The sequence below is a fragment of the Spea bombifrons genome, chromosome 1, assembly GCF_027358695.1.
Source record: "Spea bombifrons isolate aSpeBom1 chromosome 1, aSpeBom1.2.pri, whole genome shotgun sequence".
Classification (NCBI taxonomy): domain Eukaryota; kingdom Metazoa; phylum Chordata; class Amphibia; order Anura; family Pelobatidae; genus Spea; species Spea bombifrons.
This window is the reverse complement of record NC_071087.1, coordinates 160,934,377-160,951,786: the sequence shown is the minus strand read 5'-3', so window position 1 is coordinate 160,951,786 and position 17,410 is coordinate 160,934,377. Positions and strand designations below refer to the sequence as shown.

General features: G+C 41.7%; 1 protein-coding gene across 1 annotated transcript in view; it reads left to right on the top strand.

Moving 5' to 3' along the window:
• Nucleotides 1–1,032: 1,032 nt before the first annotated feature.
• The window catches only part of PIK3C3 (phosphatidylinositol 3-kinase catalytic subunit type 3), a 69,632-nt gene continuing 53,254 nt past the window's right edge, over nucleotides 1,033–17,410 (top strand). The window contains exons 1-6 of the mRNA XM_053448270.1: nucleotides 1,033–1,166; nucleotides 3,078–3,266; nucleotides 3,898–4,041; nucleotides 6,901–7,030; nucleotides 13,501–13,587; nucleotides 14,647–14,742. Of these exons, the coding sequence (XP_053304245.1) occupies nucleotides 1,099–1,166; nucleotides 3,078–3,266; nucleotides 3,898–4,041; nucleotides 6,901–7,030; nucleotides 13,501–13,587; nucleotides 14,647–14,742 (714 nt within the window). The 5' untranslated portion in view covers nucleotides 1,033–1,098. The remainder of the gene's footprint in view (nucleotides 1,167–3,077; nucleotides 3,267–3,897; nucleotides 4,042–6,900; nucleotides 7,031–13,500; nucleotides 13,588–14,646; nucleotides 14,743–17,410) is intronic.

Here is a 17,410-nt window from a genome sequence, read left to right as displayed (position 1 = left end):
GTCAATGACAACGGGGTGGATTATCACATTTATTGTGAACTGGGAATTCTAGAATTATTTCTCTTTTACATAATAAAACACGTGTTTAAAATGAAATCAATGAACGCTCAGCATTCAAATACGGACAAACTTTACTAGTTTAAATTATAATTATCAAGAAAATGATTTATGTTTAAAGTTTGTACAGTCAAGGAATTTAATAAAAATGAACCTTGGACTCCTACTTTATTTTGCGTGCTTTTGGGAAGTTTTGGGCTCCGGCTACCCTTGCGGGACGCGGCCAGGACCACCGGCTGACGCCGTTAAGGCGGTCCCACCGTCACACCACATTTAACCATTTAAGGGGGGCACGTCAGGACCCCACTTCCGTAACCCAAAATATTCAAGGGTCGACCTGGAGAAGCGGTGCTTCTCAGAGTCTCCGGGTCCAAGCCAGAGAGTTCCCAGGTATCATGCATATCATTCGTGGTCCACTTGCCATAAAGTGCTTAAAGATCGAAACGAGCATCCTTTGCATTTTTTTTTTCAAATGCATTACTCATCACAAATAATTATAAATAGGCCACATAACCGACTGTGTAGTATATATACGATTCATGGAGGCGGGAATCTTTCCAACCAAAACAGGACCACCGCGAACGTTCTTTTGATGGTGTTTGCCAGTCACAATATGGCGTCGCTCATCACCCTGTTCTGAAACACACACCCAAGGCTCCATATTAATAATGCCTGTTTCCGTACACCAATCACTTATGCGAACTAATTTTCCAAGAGCGTTTCTTCTCCTTGGTATCTAGGAAAGCGGCGCCTAAAAATACTTTCACCGGTGACGCGTTTTATGTCTCTAGTGTCTGGCCCTCATGATAAAGCTACATCGAAGACCCAAGCCCATGTGGGCGGGGTTAGCTCAATAGGTGGCGAGTCGTTGCTTCGCGCTTGTTGTCGCTATGGCTACATTCTCAGCGAGAGCCAATCGGGAGAGTTCTTCCGGGTCGCGCTCTGACCCTGCGTTGTTGTTATACCGACAGATGCCGGAAGTTGGGGCTCAGCATCCTGTGCTCACTGACAGCTCCCTGCCGCCTCGTCTCGGACGCCGACATGGGGGAGGCGGACCGGTTTTTCTATGTGTACAGCTGTGACCTGGACATCAGCGTGCAGCTGAAGATGTGAGTCGGGGGACGCTCTAAATCTCCAACCCTTACCCGCTAAGCCTCCCTGCTCTGTTCAGCCAGTCCCTCTTTTCCAGAAGCTCAGAATGTTTGCTGGGTATGAGGGCATCACAGCACTAAAAGCCCAAATATCATAATAACACCTGATCAGCCTGATTTAGGTGGAAGATAAAAAAAAGATCTCTGCTGATGATTTTTGGTAGCCGGGGGGGTGAATTCTGTAGCCCAGGAAGTGGGCACTCAGCACATTAAAGAGACAGTTTCCTGCTGCTGAGAGTCCCTCTAAGGACTAATACATATTAAAGAGAGCACTTCATGAAATAATATAAATATTATTACTTATCCCTGCCCCGGGGTCTGACTGGCTGCTTGAGGCAGCATTGAAATCAATGGGAACAGCTTCTAATGCGTGCGCGGCGGGGTCTGAATGGACCCCCAGCCTGCAGCGTTTCCCGAGCTGACGGGGTTAAGTATATCGCGTGTCAGGAGACGTGTTCGCAGGGGTTATAAATGTAAAGGGACCGTGTAGCTGTCATATGCGTTAACGTTCATATGATGGCTGAACTGTCCCTTTAACAAATTCTCATCCTCGCTTAGTGAATAGTCTCCTCTGTCTTCTCTTTGCTGACAAGTGGGGGGAAATACCCCGCGGGGCCAAATTACATGTCACATGACTTTTATTCATCCTAATGCAATGTCAGTGATCATTATATGTTTAATAGACCGACACGCTGGAGAGCGTTCAGAGGAGGGCTACCAACATGGTAAGGAGGATAAAAATGATCAGGAAAATCTAGGTTTGGATCTAGGAGCCATTTTTACATTTTTTTTTTTTTTAATTTTTTTTTTTATTATTATTACTCCCAATCATGTTTTTATTTTCGTATATTAAAAAGTTTCGGTCGTATCTCCCGTCTCTCTTTAAAGCTGATGCTTCACCATCGTATGTCCCTTTAATATATAAATGTATAGCATGTATATCATTAAAAAAAATCTTTATTGTTCTAAAGATGTCACAAAATATATGTATAATGTATAAATAAATTGGTTAAAAAACACATGAATCCATTAAAATATCTGGTGAATCAAGTTACTAATTAATTGATGAATATTAATTGTACCAAACATACATGCGCACTCTAACACCGTACGGTTAAAGACACTAATGCATATACATGCTAACGCCATACACTCACACTCTCACACACACACACTCTAACACTGAATGCTGGCATACACTCACACACTCTCTAACACTGTATGCTGACATACACTCACACTGAATGCTGACATACACTCACACACTCACATTGTATGCTGACATACACTCGCACACACTCTCTAACATTATATGCTGACATACACTCATACTCCCAGGTGCCAGGTAGTGATTTCTAGTTGCCATGGTGACCTGGCGCCCGGAATTTCTCGAGCTCTGGTCTGGGGGATATTAATACGTCTGGCTTACGGGAGAGAAGGGTTATAAAGGGCCAACCTTAGCAAGTTTCTCCAATGAGCTTGCCTTGTATTATGTGTAATTCAACGAGACCTTGAAGGCTCTGGCCAATTAAACTATGAGTATGCATCATCGTTTATCAACAGCGGATTGGTCAATGCGATGACATCATAGGTAAAATAAGTTCAGGTCTTGTCTGAATTGACCTACAGAGAATAGATGTTGGTAACGTACATGGTGACGTTATATATAACGAAACTTCATTCAGTCTTAGTCTTTTCCCCAAAGTTTAATGGAAGCTGTCGGCCAATCGGGAGGCATCTGGGATGTAGTAAAAGGCACGTGAATTAACCATGCGTTGGCTCGATTTCAGTCTGCTTATAACACAGCAGGCTCTCGCATGTTGTGAACTCTACTAAATGCAAGCGCTCTGTCTGCTTTTATGTTTGCAGAGGAAGCTTAGAGGGAAAACGAGAACAGAAGAGCTACAAGGCGGTGCTGGAAGATCCGATGCTGAAGTTCTCGGGGCTGTACCAGGAGGCCTGCTCGGACCTGTACGTTACCTGCCAGGTGTTTGCCGAAGGAAAGCCGCTGGCGCTGCCCGTGAGGACGTCTTATAAAGCGTTCAGCACCAGGTGGAAGTAAGTGCGCTCCCTCCGTCCTGACCGGATGAAACCAACGCGAGTTTGCAGGGCAGACTAAACAGGGGCGTAACAATCATTGTCGTAGGGGGTCACCCCTGGGGGGTCTGTGCGACCCCCGCTTCTTGGGAACGTTTTCTCATGGAGGTTTGTTTTATTGTTGATAATGAGAATGCACAGGATGTTTTTAACCTTTTATTGACCACAAATGACAAGGAGCCTTTGACAGTATGAGTGTATCACAGGGCTCTACAACCCTAAAAGCCCCCAAAAGAGCAGGAGATTAAATTTGTGGAATACCTTTAAAAAGTTAAGATTCAATAATTCATAAAGCATAGAACAACGTGTAGTTATAGAGGTTAGATGTATACTTTTTTTATTGCCATATGGCTGGAAGGACGATGTATGTATAATATTTGTTGCAGAAGATTGTTTTTATAGTAACTCTAGAATTTATTTGTATGTTTTACGTACATTCTCACCTACCCATGATCCTCTTTGAGAAGCTCTTGGCAATCGGAGCGCGGCATTAATGGGGTCTGATGCCACGCAGGCTGTGATGTAATCCACTGAAATATTTATGCCACAAATGACACGTTTAGCTAACGTTTTTCCTTTGTATCACTTGCAGTTGGAACGAATGGCTGAAGCTGCCTGTGAAATATGCCGATTTACCAAGAGGGGCCCAAGTAGCGTTAACAATATGGGACGTGTACGGGCCGGGGAAGGCCGTTCCGGTCGGTGGGACTACGGTGTCTTTATTTGGAAAATACGGGTAAGTCCGTTTTGAACGTAATCGCGCGATGAAAGGGTTAACTAACGGTGCCCAAAAGCGGGACTGGCCCTGGAGTCTTGAGGTTAAATGTACCACCTCTGACTAAAGAAAACGAGACTAAGGACTGATCGGGGGTTAAGTCATTGGTAAAATCGCAGTCTAGATGGGCTGAAAGGGTCTTATCTGCCAAGACACTCTGTTTATACAGGAAGGGACTGCCCTGTATAATGTATAGTTAAATCAGTGAGATCCTTCAAGGTCTCCTCACCCATTGAATTATACATTACCCGGGGCAGCTCAGCCCTTCCCACGGGAGAAACTCTGCTAGTGTCGGCCCTTCGTAATCAATAATAAAGCGAGAGAGAGAGAAACCACTACGCTCCCTTTAATGCGTTGCTCCAAGATAATTTTCAAAGTTTGCCTCATTCAGCAAAAATCTAAAAGCTTCTTTGTGCGTTTTTTTTATATGTTTTTAAAAATGAGAAGATAAAAAAGGCAGATCCCTTTAACAAGAGAATTGGGTTAATGGTTGTCTCAATGAAGCAGAAGCTTTGAACCGTTATTATTATTATTATTATTATTATTATTATTATCACCATTTTATCTATAAAAATCCTTTGTAATCTGCGGACTTGTGACATATAGATGGATATAGTTCAAGGGGAGGTAATGTTCTTTGTCAATAAATAACTAAGCAAGGGACACGCCGTCTATAATAAGCAAGCACGTTAAACTAAGAAATGTATGTTTTTATTTCAAATCCGCCCCATCCGGCCCCCTTCTAGTCTCCCGTTTCTCCTGCTGTAAAGACTCAAACCTTAATAAGTCTTTATTCTCGTTTTAGATTCAGGAGCCGTTTGCCTATCCCATGCATGTTTAAATTCTATTACTGTATTAGCCCCTACCACTTCTGCTGGGAGGCTGTTCCAATTATCTACCGCCCTCTCAGTAAAGTAATCAATGTTCAATTGATGTTGATATCGTTAAAATGATAGTGAAGTTGGCAAAATGTAGAAAAGACGGCTGCTTCTTGGAATATGCTACCTGGATGTTTAACATGATTGTATAACCCAGGAAAAATAATAAAAAAATAATGTAAAGAAACCCTTTAAAGGTTTGGGGTCACTTACAAAGTTCCTTTTGACTATTGTAGCTGGAAACGGCTGATTTTTAATGGTATCTTTAATTATAGTCAGCTTGTGTTCCAATGGCCCTTTATCACTCCCATCACTCCTGTGTTTCAATGGCCCTTTATCACTCCCGTCACTCCTGTGTTCCAATGGCCTTTTATCACTCCCATCACTCCTGTGTTCCAGTGGCCCTTTATCACTCCCATCACTCCTGTGTTCCATTGGCCCTTTATCACTCCCATCACTCCTGTGTTCCATTGGCCCTTTATCACTCCCATCACTCCTTTATCACTCCCATCACTCCTTTATCACTCCCATCACTCCTGTGTTCCAATGGCCCTTTATCACTCCCATCACTCCTGGGTTCCAATGTCCCTTTATCACTCCCATCACTCCTGTGTTCCAGTGGCCCTTTATCACTCCCATCAATCCTGTGTTCAATTGGCCCTTTATCACTCCCATCACTCCTGTGTTCCATTGGCCCTTTATCACTCCCATCACTCCTGTGTTCCATTGGCCCTTTATCACTCCCATCACTCCTGTGTTCCATTGGCCCTTTATCACTCCCATCACTCCTGGGTTCCAATGGCACGTTGTGTTCGCTGATCCAAGTTTAAGTTTAAAAGGCTAATTGATGGTTAGAAAACCCTTTTCAAATTATATTACAGCCAGAAATGTCCTTGTCTTATTTGTTGCTGAAACTATGATTGTGGCCACTAGCGGGCGCACTCACGCCACACACTGCCCTCTGTTACAGGGCTCTTTCTCTTAAAACTGGCATATTTTGAAATTTTAGACGACTAAAAGTCTGATCTGCCTGCAGATTCTGTGTTTCTGTAGGCGATACCTTTATGGGACAACACAGAGACCGCGTTCTCTAGGAACATTCTGGCTTCATCCTGCTTCCGTGAAAACAACAACAAAACTACAAAACACTGACATCATCTTTTACGTTATTAATCTCATTTGGCCCGATCTGTCTGCCGGGGATGGGCGGCTTCCTGGCTTTTCCTCTGTTAGGCTCTGATTTGTGGATGAGAGATGTACAATATGACGACGCTCGGTGTTTCTGCTTTTAATCAGTACCGTAGCGGAAGCAAACGCACGTAATAAGACCTTTTAAACCATGTTAAAAAACAAATACATTTTCCAGACCAGCAACAGCAAAAACGAGCCCCCACAAGCCCTTTGATGATTCCTGTAGGCATGGAAGCCTACAGCAGTCATCAGAGACTCCCCCCTGCAATGGCTGGTCTATAGACCAGCAATTTCATCCCAGCTGCCAGAGGCAGCTTCAGGGACAGGGGAGAGGCTTCTTTGGTCTCGCCATGAGTGTGGGGACCTGACACAACACCCCCCTGCTGCCTGATCGCTCCATGAGAGCGAAAGTGCAGCGTTAACCCCTTCAATGCCACAATTGTGTATGACACAAATCATGGCGTTGCAGGGGTTAACATTTGTCCCCCACAAGCTTGTGGGGACTAAATATCAGTCAATGCTGTGCTCCAATGGAACATCAGCATCGAAAGTGTAAAAAAAAAACATCACTGACCTGAAAGTCCAGGGTGCTTTCAGGTCAAACGCTGTGAGTTTAGTAAGTGGGCTGATGATGATCAGATCACTCTTGACCAACTGTTGATTTTAAAAAAAATCCTGGCTCCTAACTTTTTTACCTGGTGCCTAGATTCACAACAAATTTGTCAAGCCCTGATGTATGTTGTGTTTTCAGGATGTTTCGCCAGGGAATGCATGATCTTAAAGTGTGGCCCAACGTTGAAGCAGATGGGTCAGAGCCAACAAAGACTCCGGGCCGGACAAGCAGCACCTTCTCCGAAGACCAGATGAGCCGACTGGCCAAGGTACAAAAAAACAAAAACAAAAAAAAAAAGATTTGAATAGATGTGGAATGATTTAAAATAAAATCGAACTTTTTAATGTTCTTTACGGGCCTGTACCTGATACCTTGATACTTTGAGCGCTTTGATGACAACAAAAGTCCCGGGGAAATATGATGATTTGTAGAGCATAACGGCTTAAGGTAGATCCAACAATGTCTTCAGACATGGAGATCTTTGAAGTAGAGGTGGAAGCCCAGAAAGGAAGAAAAGGAAGGCTGTGGATACTTGGAAGTGTTGGGAGGTGGAACTGAAGGACTCTGCTTGGTGATGGTGGTGGTGATGATGATGAAGATGGTGATGGTGATGATAGTGATAGTGATAGTGTTTGGGTGTCCGGCAGACGATGCTGGTGGAGAGTGGAGGGATGAAGAGGGGACACGGGAAGCCGATGCAAGATGGAGGCTGTAGGGTTGTTAAAGTGAACGAGAGTTGAAGACGGTGTCTCTGTGAGATGAGTGACCAGATAGCGCACAGAGTAGGACGGAGGTAAGAGTGTTTTGAGACAATCCCAGATAAGATCTCCAGTTCCAAATAATGTCATTTCTTGATTATTTATGAAACTAACAGCCCCCCCTTCAAAGGGAGCGTCCTGCATTTCTGAATATACTAACAAATACTTAATTGTACCCGCAGACCCGCTACACTTCCGAGAGATGATACCCTTTAGACTTTAGAGATTTTTTTTCTATTGCATCATGGAATATAATTAAATGTTTTATGAAGGAAATCTAATTATCTGCGGCTGTCGGCCGGCTGCTTTCCTGGACAGCAGGTCTATAACTCAGCCACGTATTTACATCCAATTTCCGTGGCTGGAGCGGCGGTCAGTTGGCGTATAAGGAATGAAAAGGATGTTGTTTTTTCAATAAACTATGATGTAACGTTAACTCGGAATACATCTGATGCGCAAGCAGGATATTTCTAAAAGAACTATTTAACTGAATCCATCTGTTTTCCAATTGATGTATTCAGCAGTTTAGTATATTAAATATACCAATGTGAGGACATTTACAGCAAAACAGCACATATATACTAGACTTATGAATTTGTTTTCGGGCGAACATGAAAACGAACGCGAAGGGTGCGTTTTCGTCGTTCAACGTGAATACCGAACATGGTGGCGGCAAAATGTATACGAAGACACTCAACATGAAGAATCTTCCGGTTTGTCTTTGTTTACTAATCTCCCTGGTCCCTTCCCCATCTAGCCTACCTTATCTACGCAGCATCGCAGGGGTTAACGGGAGCGGAAATCCATAGGATCGCGTGAGGAGTTAACGGTCTGTGCGAGCGACTCTATTGGTCGTTCGTACGGACCTTTAACTCCTGGAGCGGGGAGACCAATGGACTCCCCAGGCCAAGTTCCGGCGCCAGAAGTCAAAGGTCCGTACGAGCAACTCTATTGGTCACAAGCAGGGGGCTCAGCTGCACTTCATTGGCTGAAGACAGAGGAGGCCCCTGCCGGCGACCAATAGTTGCCTGTACGGACCTTTAAAATCCTGACGCCAAAGCTGCTGCGTACCGCATTAACCCCTTCTAAAAAAACAAACACGAAGAATGTACACAAATATTCACCCGAACCGAAAACAGGAACGGGCGAATATTCGTGGAATACAAAGATTTGTTTTCCACACGAAGACGAACAACAAGATGAACGCGAAGAGCCGGCCGGTGCCCCTTTTTCCTTCATTCTTCGTGGCAGACTTTCTACAAGGTGCTGGAAACCTTCCTCAGAGATTTTGGTCCGTATGGACGTGATGACATCACGCAGTCGCCGCAGATCTGTCGGCTGCACATCCATGATACGAATCTCCCGTCCACCCCATCCCAAAGGAGCTTTGTTGGATTGAGATCCGGTGGCTGCGGAGGCCGTTGGAGTTCAGTGAACTCATCGTCACGTCCAAGAAACCAGATGATGGCTTCTGAAACTCTCAGACCAGCTCGTCTGGCACCAACAGCCACTGTGCCACGTTCAAAGTCGCTTAAATCCCCTTTCTTCCCCATTCTGATGCTCGGTTTGTCTAAATGCATTGAGTTGCTGCCATGTGACATAACGACATAAACAGAAAGCCAATAGACAAATGAATCATAGGTCACATTTTAATAATGCTGTCACATCGGACCCCGCTTATTGAACCCCACCACTGCCGATTTATTCCCAATGATCCTTTAAAATCAATTTCAAAAGCACTGGAATTCTTTTTTTTGTTTTCATGGCTGTAGCTAACTTGCTTTCAGAACGCTAGATCTTTGAATGGTCTTTTTTTTTTTTAATAAATACAACACCTAGTATCTCACATTATATTGCAATTAGCATATTTTTGTTTGTAAATTTTTTTTTATTTTGGGTTTTATTTGGGTTTATTGGAGGAGGAGACGGATGGAGACGGCTTGATGCTATAAGTATGTCTGCCGTTTGTGTCTCTGGGTTATAATACCCATAAAGCCAGGCCTAGCTTCCATGCGTTAGCTGCCGGCTCGCCATCTCATTACAAACGACCTCTGTATGAGGCTTCTGATTAAAAAAGATCTATTGTTACCAAAGGCAGGGCCTTGTAGGTAGGAGGAAGCGCTCTGCTTCCATCCAATATACGACGTTACCATCTCTCATAAATGCATAAATACGGCTTCTTTAATAACGGTTTGGGAAAACGATTAAGCCGGGGCCGGACCTGGGATCTAGAAACTAAAACTAAATATTTCCCAAAACTAGACGGCTCAGGGAATCTAGTTAGGGGCATACTGGCCCGTCCCATGCAGCTGATTCCACACCTAGATCACCCCTCTCTCTCTTTGTAGGGCAGGGTCATCCAGGGGCTGCCAAAATGATCAGATCACTCCTATTGGCTAGGAGTGATCTGATCGTCATCAGCCTACTTTGATTTGGTTCTGCAGCAGTTATTCAACTCACAGCATTTGACCTGGAAGCACCCTGGACTTTCAGGTCAGTGCTGATTTTTTTGAATTATTTATTTTTTAATTTTTTTTAACTCTTTCAGTGATGCTCCATTGAAGCACAGCATTGACTGATATTTAGTCCCCACAAGCTTGTGGGGGACTAATATTAACCCCTGCAATGCTGCGATGGGGACATACACAATCGTGCCTTTGAAGGGGTAAACACTCCACGATTGCTCTTAATTGAGCAATCAGGAAGCAAGGGAGGGGGTGGGGAACCCTTTCTCCCTGTCCCTGAAGCTGCCTCTGGCAGCTGGGACACAATCTCCTGTAGACCGGAGATTGCAGGGAGGAGTCTCTTTGATCGCTCTGTAGGAGTGATCAAAGGGCTTGTGGGGGCTCATTTTTACTGCTGCTGGTCTCCCTGGTCTTTTTTTTTCACATAATTTAATTCTGTTAAGAAGGATGTACTTTTTTTCTCATACGGGGTATTAGTTGTGCGACCCTGAAATCATTTGTAATATTGTGGTCTGGCTCAACATGGACTGAGTAAATAAGATTTATTTTTTCCTTTGAGCCATTTTTTTTTTTTTTTTTTTTTTTAATTATTCTTGCGAGGCTTACTAACCGAAACGATCATTGGTTAATTAACTCCTTTTTAATACAGGAGCCCGACAAGGAACGGCTAGAAGAAGTAAGTAACGAACCAAAGCCCTTACTGCATGTCTGTGGGCTCTACCTGTCACTGGGTGATGTCTTGAAATCCGTAGCCCTGATTTAGCTATACATTGTACAGGGCTAGCGTCGGCATTCCTGATTCAAGGAAAATAACCAGCGCCGTGTGTTCTGTTTTATGAACTGGAAGGAACAGCCATCTTGTATGTTAACATTTAAGCTAGAAAAGTTTGAAGAGCCACAAAGTATAACTGCTGGAGGAGAACAATAATAAGAATAAAATAAAGAATAAACTTTTTTTAAAGGAATTATATTGCTGTTTAATTCCAAAAGCAGAATCCTGTAGGAGATCTGTATGGGTCAACTAAACTATATAGAGGTGTCGGATATTACCCCGGCAAAAGTAACTCGTAAATACTAGTTTATTTCAAATTTAAAAATGTAACATATCTATACTACAAAAAAAAAAGTTAAATGACTCTTTATAAATAGTTTACTTCTTGAATAAAAAGGTTTTCTTGTGAAACCTGTATTTTTTTTTTTTATTTAACTGACTTCATATGAGGATTTTACTTTTCTTAATATAGAGATTATGCTAAAAATGTTAAATATATATATAAATGTATGAAACCCAAAACCTCAAAGATTTTTGGTTCGTTCAAGATGGCTTGTTTTGAGGCAGTTTTTAAAAATATAGGTTTTTTTTATGCGTGAAAAGGAAAATTCCATCAATGTACTTAAATTAAATATGGACATAAAAAACAAACAAAAACAAGAGCTGTTTTTTTATATTGATTAAAAAAGAGCTTTTATAACCTCTAAAAAGTTATTTTTTTTATACCTAAAATGAAGCATTGCTTTGATATGAGCTCTGAGACTTTGTCCCTGTGCATGCAGTAGCATTTGGTGTGTTGGGTTTGTTCTTGCTCAGAACTGTGTGTGGAGTTTGCTGTTTTGGCCTTAACATTTTATGGAATTTTGGCCTGGATGAAGCAGCTTAAAATGTACGCGTGCATGTATTTCATTGTTTGTGTGAAGAAAAAAAATATGAAAAAAAATTCCAGTGTTTTTCTGCATTTACTGCCATGTTCTAAAGGTTGAACCACATTTTTCATTATTTTTAACTACCGTTTGCCAGTGGTGCAATCTATTCATTACCTGGCACTTAAAGGGTTGATTTTTCTCCACCTGATTTTTCAGCACATTCTGTTATCCACATAGTAACATGGAATTTGCCTACCATTTTTTTTCCCGCTGTAAAGACTCAAACCTTAACTTCTTGGTGCACAGGTACATCCACAGATAAAGTGACATGATGGTCCTTATGACGTACCTGTACGTCCTGATATTTTTTTATTTTTATTTTTTTTTTTGCAGAGGGGACATCTCCCTGTCTAATAACAGCCTGAACTCTCCCGTGCTAGCAGAAGCTGGTATTACTGGCGAACTGCCGACAGATCGGTTGTAACAATGCTTGGTATGAGCACTAGTACACCTCTACGATGTGAATGCCTTATTGTGTGATCAGGCATTCCCTTCTGGTAAATGTGGATACTGACGCCGGCCGGAAATGAAGGAAGAGACCCAGAATCATGTGATCTCTCATTGCTCCCCTCAACTGGTTGGTTACCGACATCGCAATCAGCAATGTAGAGCTGGGGAGCCCTGCTTTGCTGATCAGCGTGTGATCCATACCGGGCATATCAGAGAGAGAGGGAAAAAAAAAAAAAAAAACACAACAAAAAAATTAATTATTAATTAAAAAAAGAAGAAAATTGAAAAGAAAAAATATTTGAAACCCAGTGAAGATACCTTGATGCCACGGGCATCCATAACATGTTATTTTTTGTTATTAGGTTCCAAAATTCCGATTTATTTTGCACATGTATAACAATCCGACTTTCTTCTTAATCATTTTATTATTACATGCGCAAAACCAGGCGGTTAAAACTTATTTTTAGAGATTAGTCCGTTGCTTAAAAGCATCGTGCCAACAAAGTATACTCTAAAAGTATGTACACCTGTGTTTTTGGCTTTGTTTGGATGTGTATGACTGTATAAAAGAATAGTTAGAGGGTTATTCTCTCTAGCTGCCTCATGGATTATTTACCATAATGCTCCATTGTCACAATCCTAATAGCAAGTCTCACTTTACAGCCTGCTGTTCACAGGGCGGGGCCTGAGTGCTGAGTGACAGCATGACGTGATAAAACACCCCCGAGGAGCTGATGTCTTGTTATCTCTTGATTTTTCTCTGTGGAATCTGCCCCTTTTCTTTCCTTTTCTCTTGCCCCTAGCAACACCTCCCCCTAGTTACCAGAACAAAAATGTTCAGTATGTCTGAAGCACTGAGACATAAAGGAAGGCAAATGTCCTGTGCTGTTGTGTCGAGGGGTGGGGGGGTCCATAACATTTCCTAAATGGCAGTAAAGTATTATTAATATTAGATTTTGTTACTAGGAAAGGTTACACATTGTAATATCAAACGTTATTGAAAATGAATATTTCATTGTTTTGGAGTTACCGTCTCTTTAAAAAGAGAGAATCATGGATTCACTGCCCCTCCCTCAGGGATGAATTTATGCTAATGTTGTTTATAATAATTTCATTGTCTCTGCAATCACCTGGGGAAAAAAAAAACGAAAAGTTTTTTTTTTTTTTTTTTTCATTTTTTTTTTGTTGTTTTTCCAAGTAATTTCTAGTCCAGGAAAATAATAATAAACTACTAATGCGCTCGGGAGCATGGCTTTTTGGGTTTGGTGTTCTGAAACGGTGTTCAATTCCAAAAAACGATTTCATCATTGTTTTGTTGCAGATATTAATATAAATGCTTGTTTCTTGTCTAATTGTTCTTGCAGCTTACCAAGGCTCATCGTCAGGGGCACATGGTGAAAGTGGATTGGCTGGATAGATTAACGTTTCGAGAGATCGAGATGATCAACGAGGTTAGTATCCAACAATCCGTTCTCTCTTCTCTTTTTTCTCTCTGTTTTTTTTTCTCCTTTTTTCTTTCTCTTCTCTCCTCTCTTTTTGTTTCTCTCTTCTCTCCTCTTTTTCTTTCTCTCTTCTCTCCTCTCCTTTTCTTTCTCTCTTCTCTCCTCTCTTTTTCTTTCTTTCTTCTCTCCTCTCTTTTTCTTTCTCTCTTCTAGAAGAGAAGAGAGAAAGAAAAGGAGAGGAGAGAAGAGAAGAGAGAAAGAAAAAGAGAGAAGAGAAGAGAGAGAAAAAGAGAGGAGAGAAGCTCTTCTCTTTTTCTTTCTCTCTTCTCTTCTCTCCTCTCCTTTTCTTTCTCTTCTCTCCTCTCTTTTTCTTTCTCTTCTCTCCTCTCTTTTTCTTCCTCTTCTCTCCTCTCTTTTTCTTTCTCTCTTCTCTCCTCTCTTTTTCTTTCTCTCTTCTCTTCTCTCCTCTCTTTTTCTCTCTTCTCTCCTCTCTTTTTCTTTCTCTCTTCTCTCCTCTCTTTTTCTTTCTCTCTTCTCTTCTCTCCTCTCTTTTTCTTTCTCTCTTCTCTCCTCTCTTTTTCTCTCGTCTCTTTCTTTTTCTCCTCTCTCTCATTTAGTAATTACTATTACTAACTATGACTGTACAAAACTCCTATATAAATAACCCTCAATATATATATATATTCAATATTATTAGTAAGTATTATTTAGTGCTCATTAATTATCTTTTCCTTCCGTTGATTTTTTAACTGTTAACAATGTGACCTGCTATTGCATCTGAGATCTCCCGGTTTGAGACTTGGCTTTATCCCTTTACCCTCCCTGATGGAGAAGCAGTTATTACCATGGAAGATACTGAATAGAAATATTTGGAGGCTGAAGTAAATAAGGATCTGCGTCGCTTTACCAAGAGAAGTAGCGATCTACCACGTTGACTAAGCGCAAAGTATAAATCATTTATGGAAATATCTAGAGTTAGGAGGCAATCCGCGCATGGGGTAATACCCGCGTTCGCGTTAGACGCACGTCTTGTACGCCTCGATTAACGGATCCACTTTTCCTTTCTAGAGCGAGAAGCGCAGTTCTAATTTCATGTACCTGATGGTGGAGTTTCCTTGTGTGAAATCTGATGAAAAGGAGTATGGCATAGTTTACTATGAGAAGGTAAGTAATGAGTTAATGTGGTTTGTAGAAGCCATTGAAACGTAACATCTATGGGCAGATGAGACATTTGGCCCGTCTCATCTGCCCATTTTCCATAACCCTTGGATGTCCGGCCTTATAAATAACATTATATAAAACATTATATGTGCTGTTATTTTTATTTTATTATTTTTATGTATTATTATCCCGTGTGTGTGTGTATGTATGTATGTGTGTGTGTATATATTATATATTATATATATATATATATAAATCTATGTGTATAATTACCAAGCTTTATTTATGAAAGTAAAAACTTTTTTTTTATAAAGTGTTAGATCTCCTTTTAAGTATGCTTATGTCCCTTTTAAAGAGCTGTCAAGTAGTGTTTAGAATGGGTTCCTCGCTGTAAACATGTTTTCTCATTTGATACTGTCACGGTAGAGTGGATTTATTTCATGCCGGGTTCCAATAAGGTGCTAGAAGATAAGTGAGCGTGTCTTAGATTTCTGCGTGTGAGCAGAATGTTGACTTCGCCGATAAATCACACGCCAAGAGGGAAGCTCTGCTTACACGGATCGACTTGGGGGTTCTAAATGGGGGGTTTCTGAAACAGCTTGAAATGCCTTTTCTTAAAAAAAAAATTTTTTTGCTTATCTTGTCCCCTTCAGGTACATTTTTATGCCCCCCCCCCAACTGTTTGCATTAATAAGATGATATTTAGTCTACATTGGGAAGAATGTGATTATCAATAAAGATGCACAAAAAGGTTCACAAAAAACTTGTTTTCCCCTCGAATTATCATTGTTTTGATTCACTTAACCCTGTTAATTGGCTTCTCAAGTCATTTTAACCCTTTTATAACCAGCTGCAGCATCGTTCCCAGTTGTGTTGAACGCCCAGATCCTTCCTAGAGGTCGTTCGTGTAAAATCGAGTTCCGTTCATGATTTTACCCGGGAATACTTAATTTACCACGTGACCAAAACAAGGAGGGGGCTTAGAAACTAAAACCACATTTATTAATAATTATTGATTCATCTTTTTTATTATGACAGTACGGTACCCAGTATGTAGGCTTTTTGTTACTTGAAGCAGAAGAGAAGTAAACTTGCAGGGTGCCCCTTTTTTTTCTTTGTGGTGATTATTATTGTTTTATGTAGCGCCATCATATTCCGTAGTGCTGTACATTTAATAAATGCAACCAGGCCTTGGACGCTAAGGGTCAATTTTAATCTGAGCTGATGGCAGACGCACAGTACGGAAAGCCTGAATATTGTCCCCAAAACGGGGGCATTCCACTCCATTTGTGACATTAATATGTACGAGGCTTCCAGGTCCGGCTTTACAAGTCATGGGTAGGTTAGAAGAGTAGGTAGGAAAAAGAGAGAGAAATCATACAGTAACTCTTTGTGACTTATACTTCATACATGTTCCTTACAACCGCAGGGCAATACCATAACGATATCAAACTATAGCGAGAGTTCCCCTTTCAGAGAAAGGCGAGCATTAGGTCCTTGGCACGGTCGTTGGTCGTACCTGAAGAACAAGGTATGGCTAGCTGAAGACCAATAATTGATTCCGGACCTTTTCCGTTCCGAATCCTTTTAGTGGTATACGTTTTAAAGCCACCGAGTTTAGGTGCCCAGGAAGACCGATAAAATCATACAAAATCGTTATTTTGTCCCTTTTGTTTAAATCTCGTTTTTTTGCACGTACAGAGCTTTGACCCATCGCTTCCCCTTCCTAAACTAATCCCTCTCGTATTATGATGTCTCCAAACTGAAGAACTCATTTTTAGCATTAATAACAAACGTGCACTCGATATAATAGTCAAAGCTCCAGCGTTCTCCACCAGCCTCCCCACCGTCGGCCCTCCGCTTTCATTTTTGTTTAGTAACAAATCGTTTGCGGGTGACGCGATGGAGAACAGACTCTGGGACAGTAACAATTAACCTTTGGTGACCTTCACAAGCTTACTCCTGGAAAACTTCTTCTATCATTTATCACGGTGAGGAATAGAGCGCGGTATGATTAGTCCGCCGCGATGCATTGCGAAGCGGATGAGTAACCGATACCTTCGAGGGTCCTGTAGATGTCGGTTGCTCGGTGAGGAGGTAGTTTGTGCTTTTACAAACCGGTGTCGTCTTCTGTCTTTTTGGGGTTTTTCCTGGACAAGGACTTTCATGTATATTATTATTATAATTATTAATTGATTTATGTTGCGCCATCATATTCCACAGCACCGAATATCTAAACAGCCTACTAGCTTGACGAGAACTTGGCAAAATTTTGCCAAGTAAGCTGTGTATGTTTTGGAACTTGTAGTTCATGCTGAGGCGCCATCGACATCCAGCGTTGCCTCCTTCTAGCCGTAGATCCTTCTTCTGTAAAGTTCTCGGTTCTTACGTTGCAACATTGTAGCCCCGTTTCTACAAGGTAAACCTGGATTGAAGCAGGGGGGGGAAGGTCGATGGGTCGTTTTCCTTGGTCCGTCCCGCCATTGACACCCGTCTGTTAACTTTAGACTAGAACGATTGTGGACCAGTGACACATCTACTATTTAGACTTTGGAATTTTACTGTATTCGGGAAGCAGATATTTGTTTAAGACCCAATGCGGTCTGAAATGGTAGATCGATGGTGTGTATCCAATAGCCCCACGCAACCAGATTTTATCAATATGCAAATC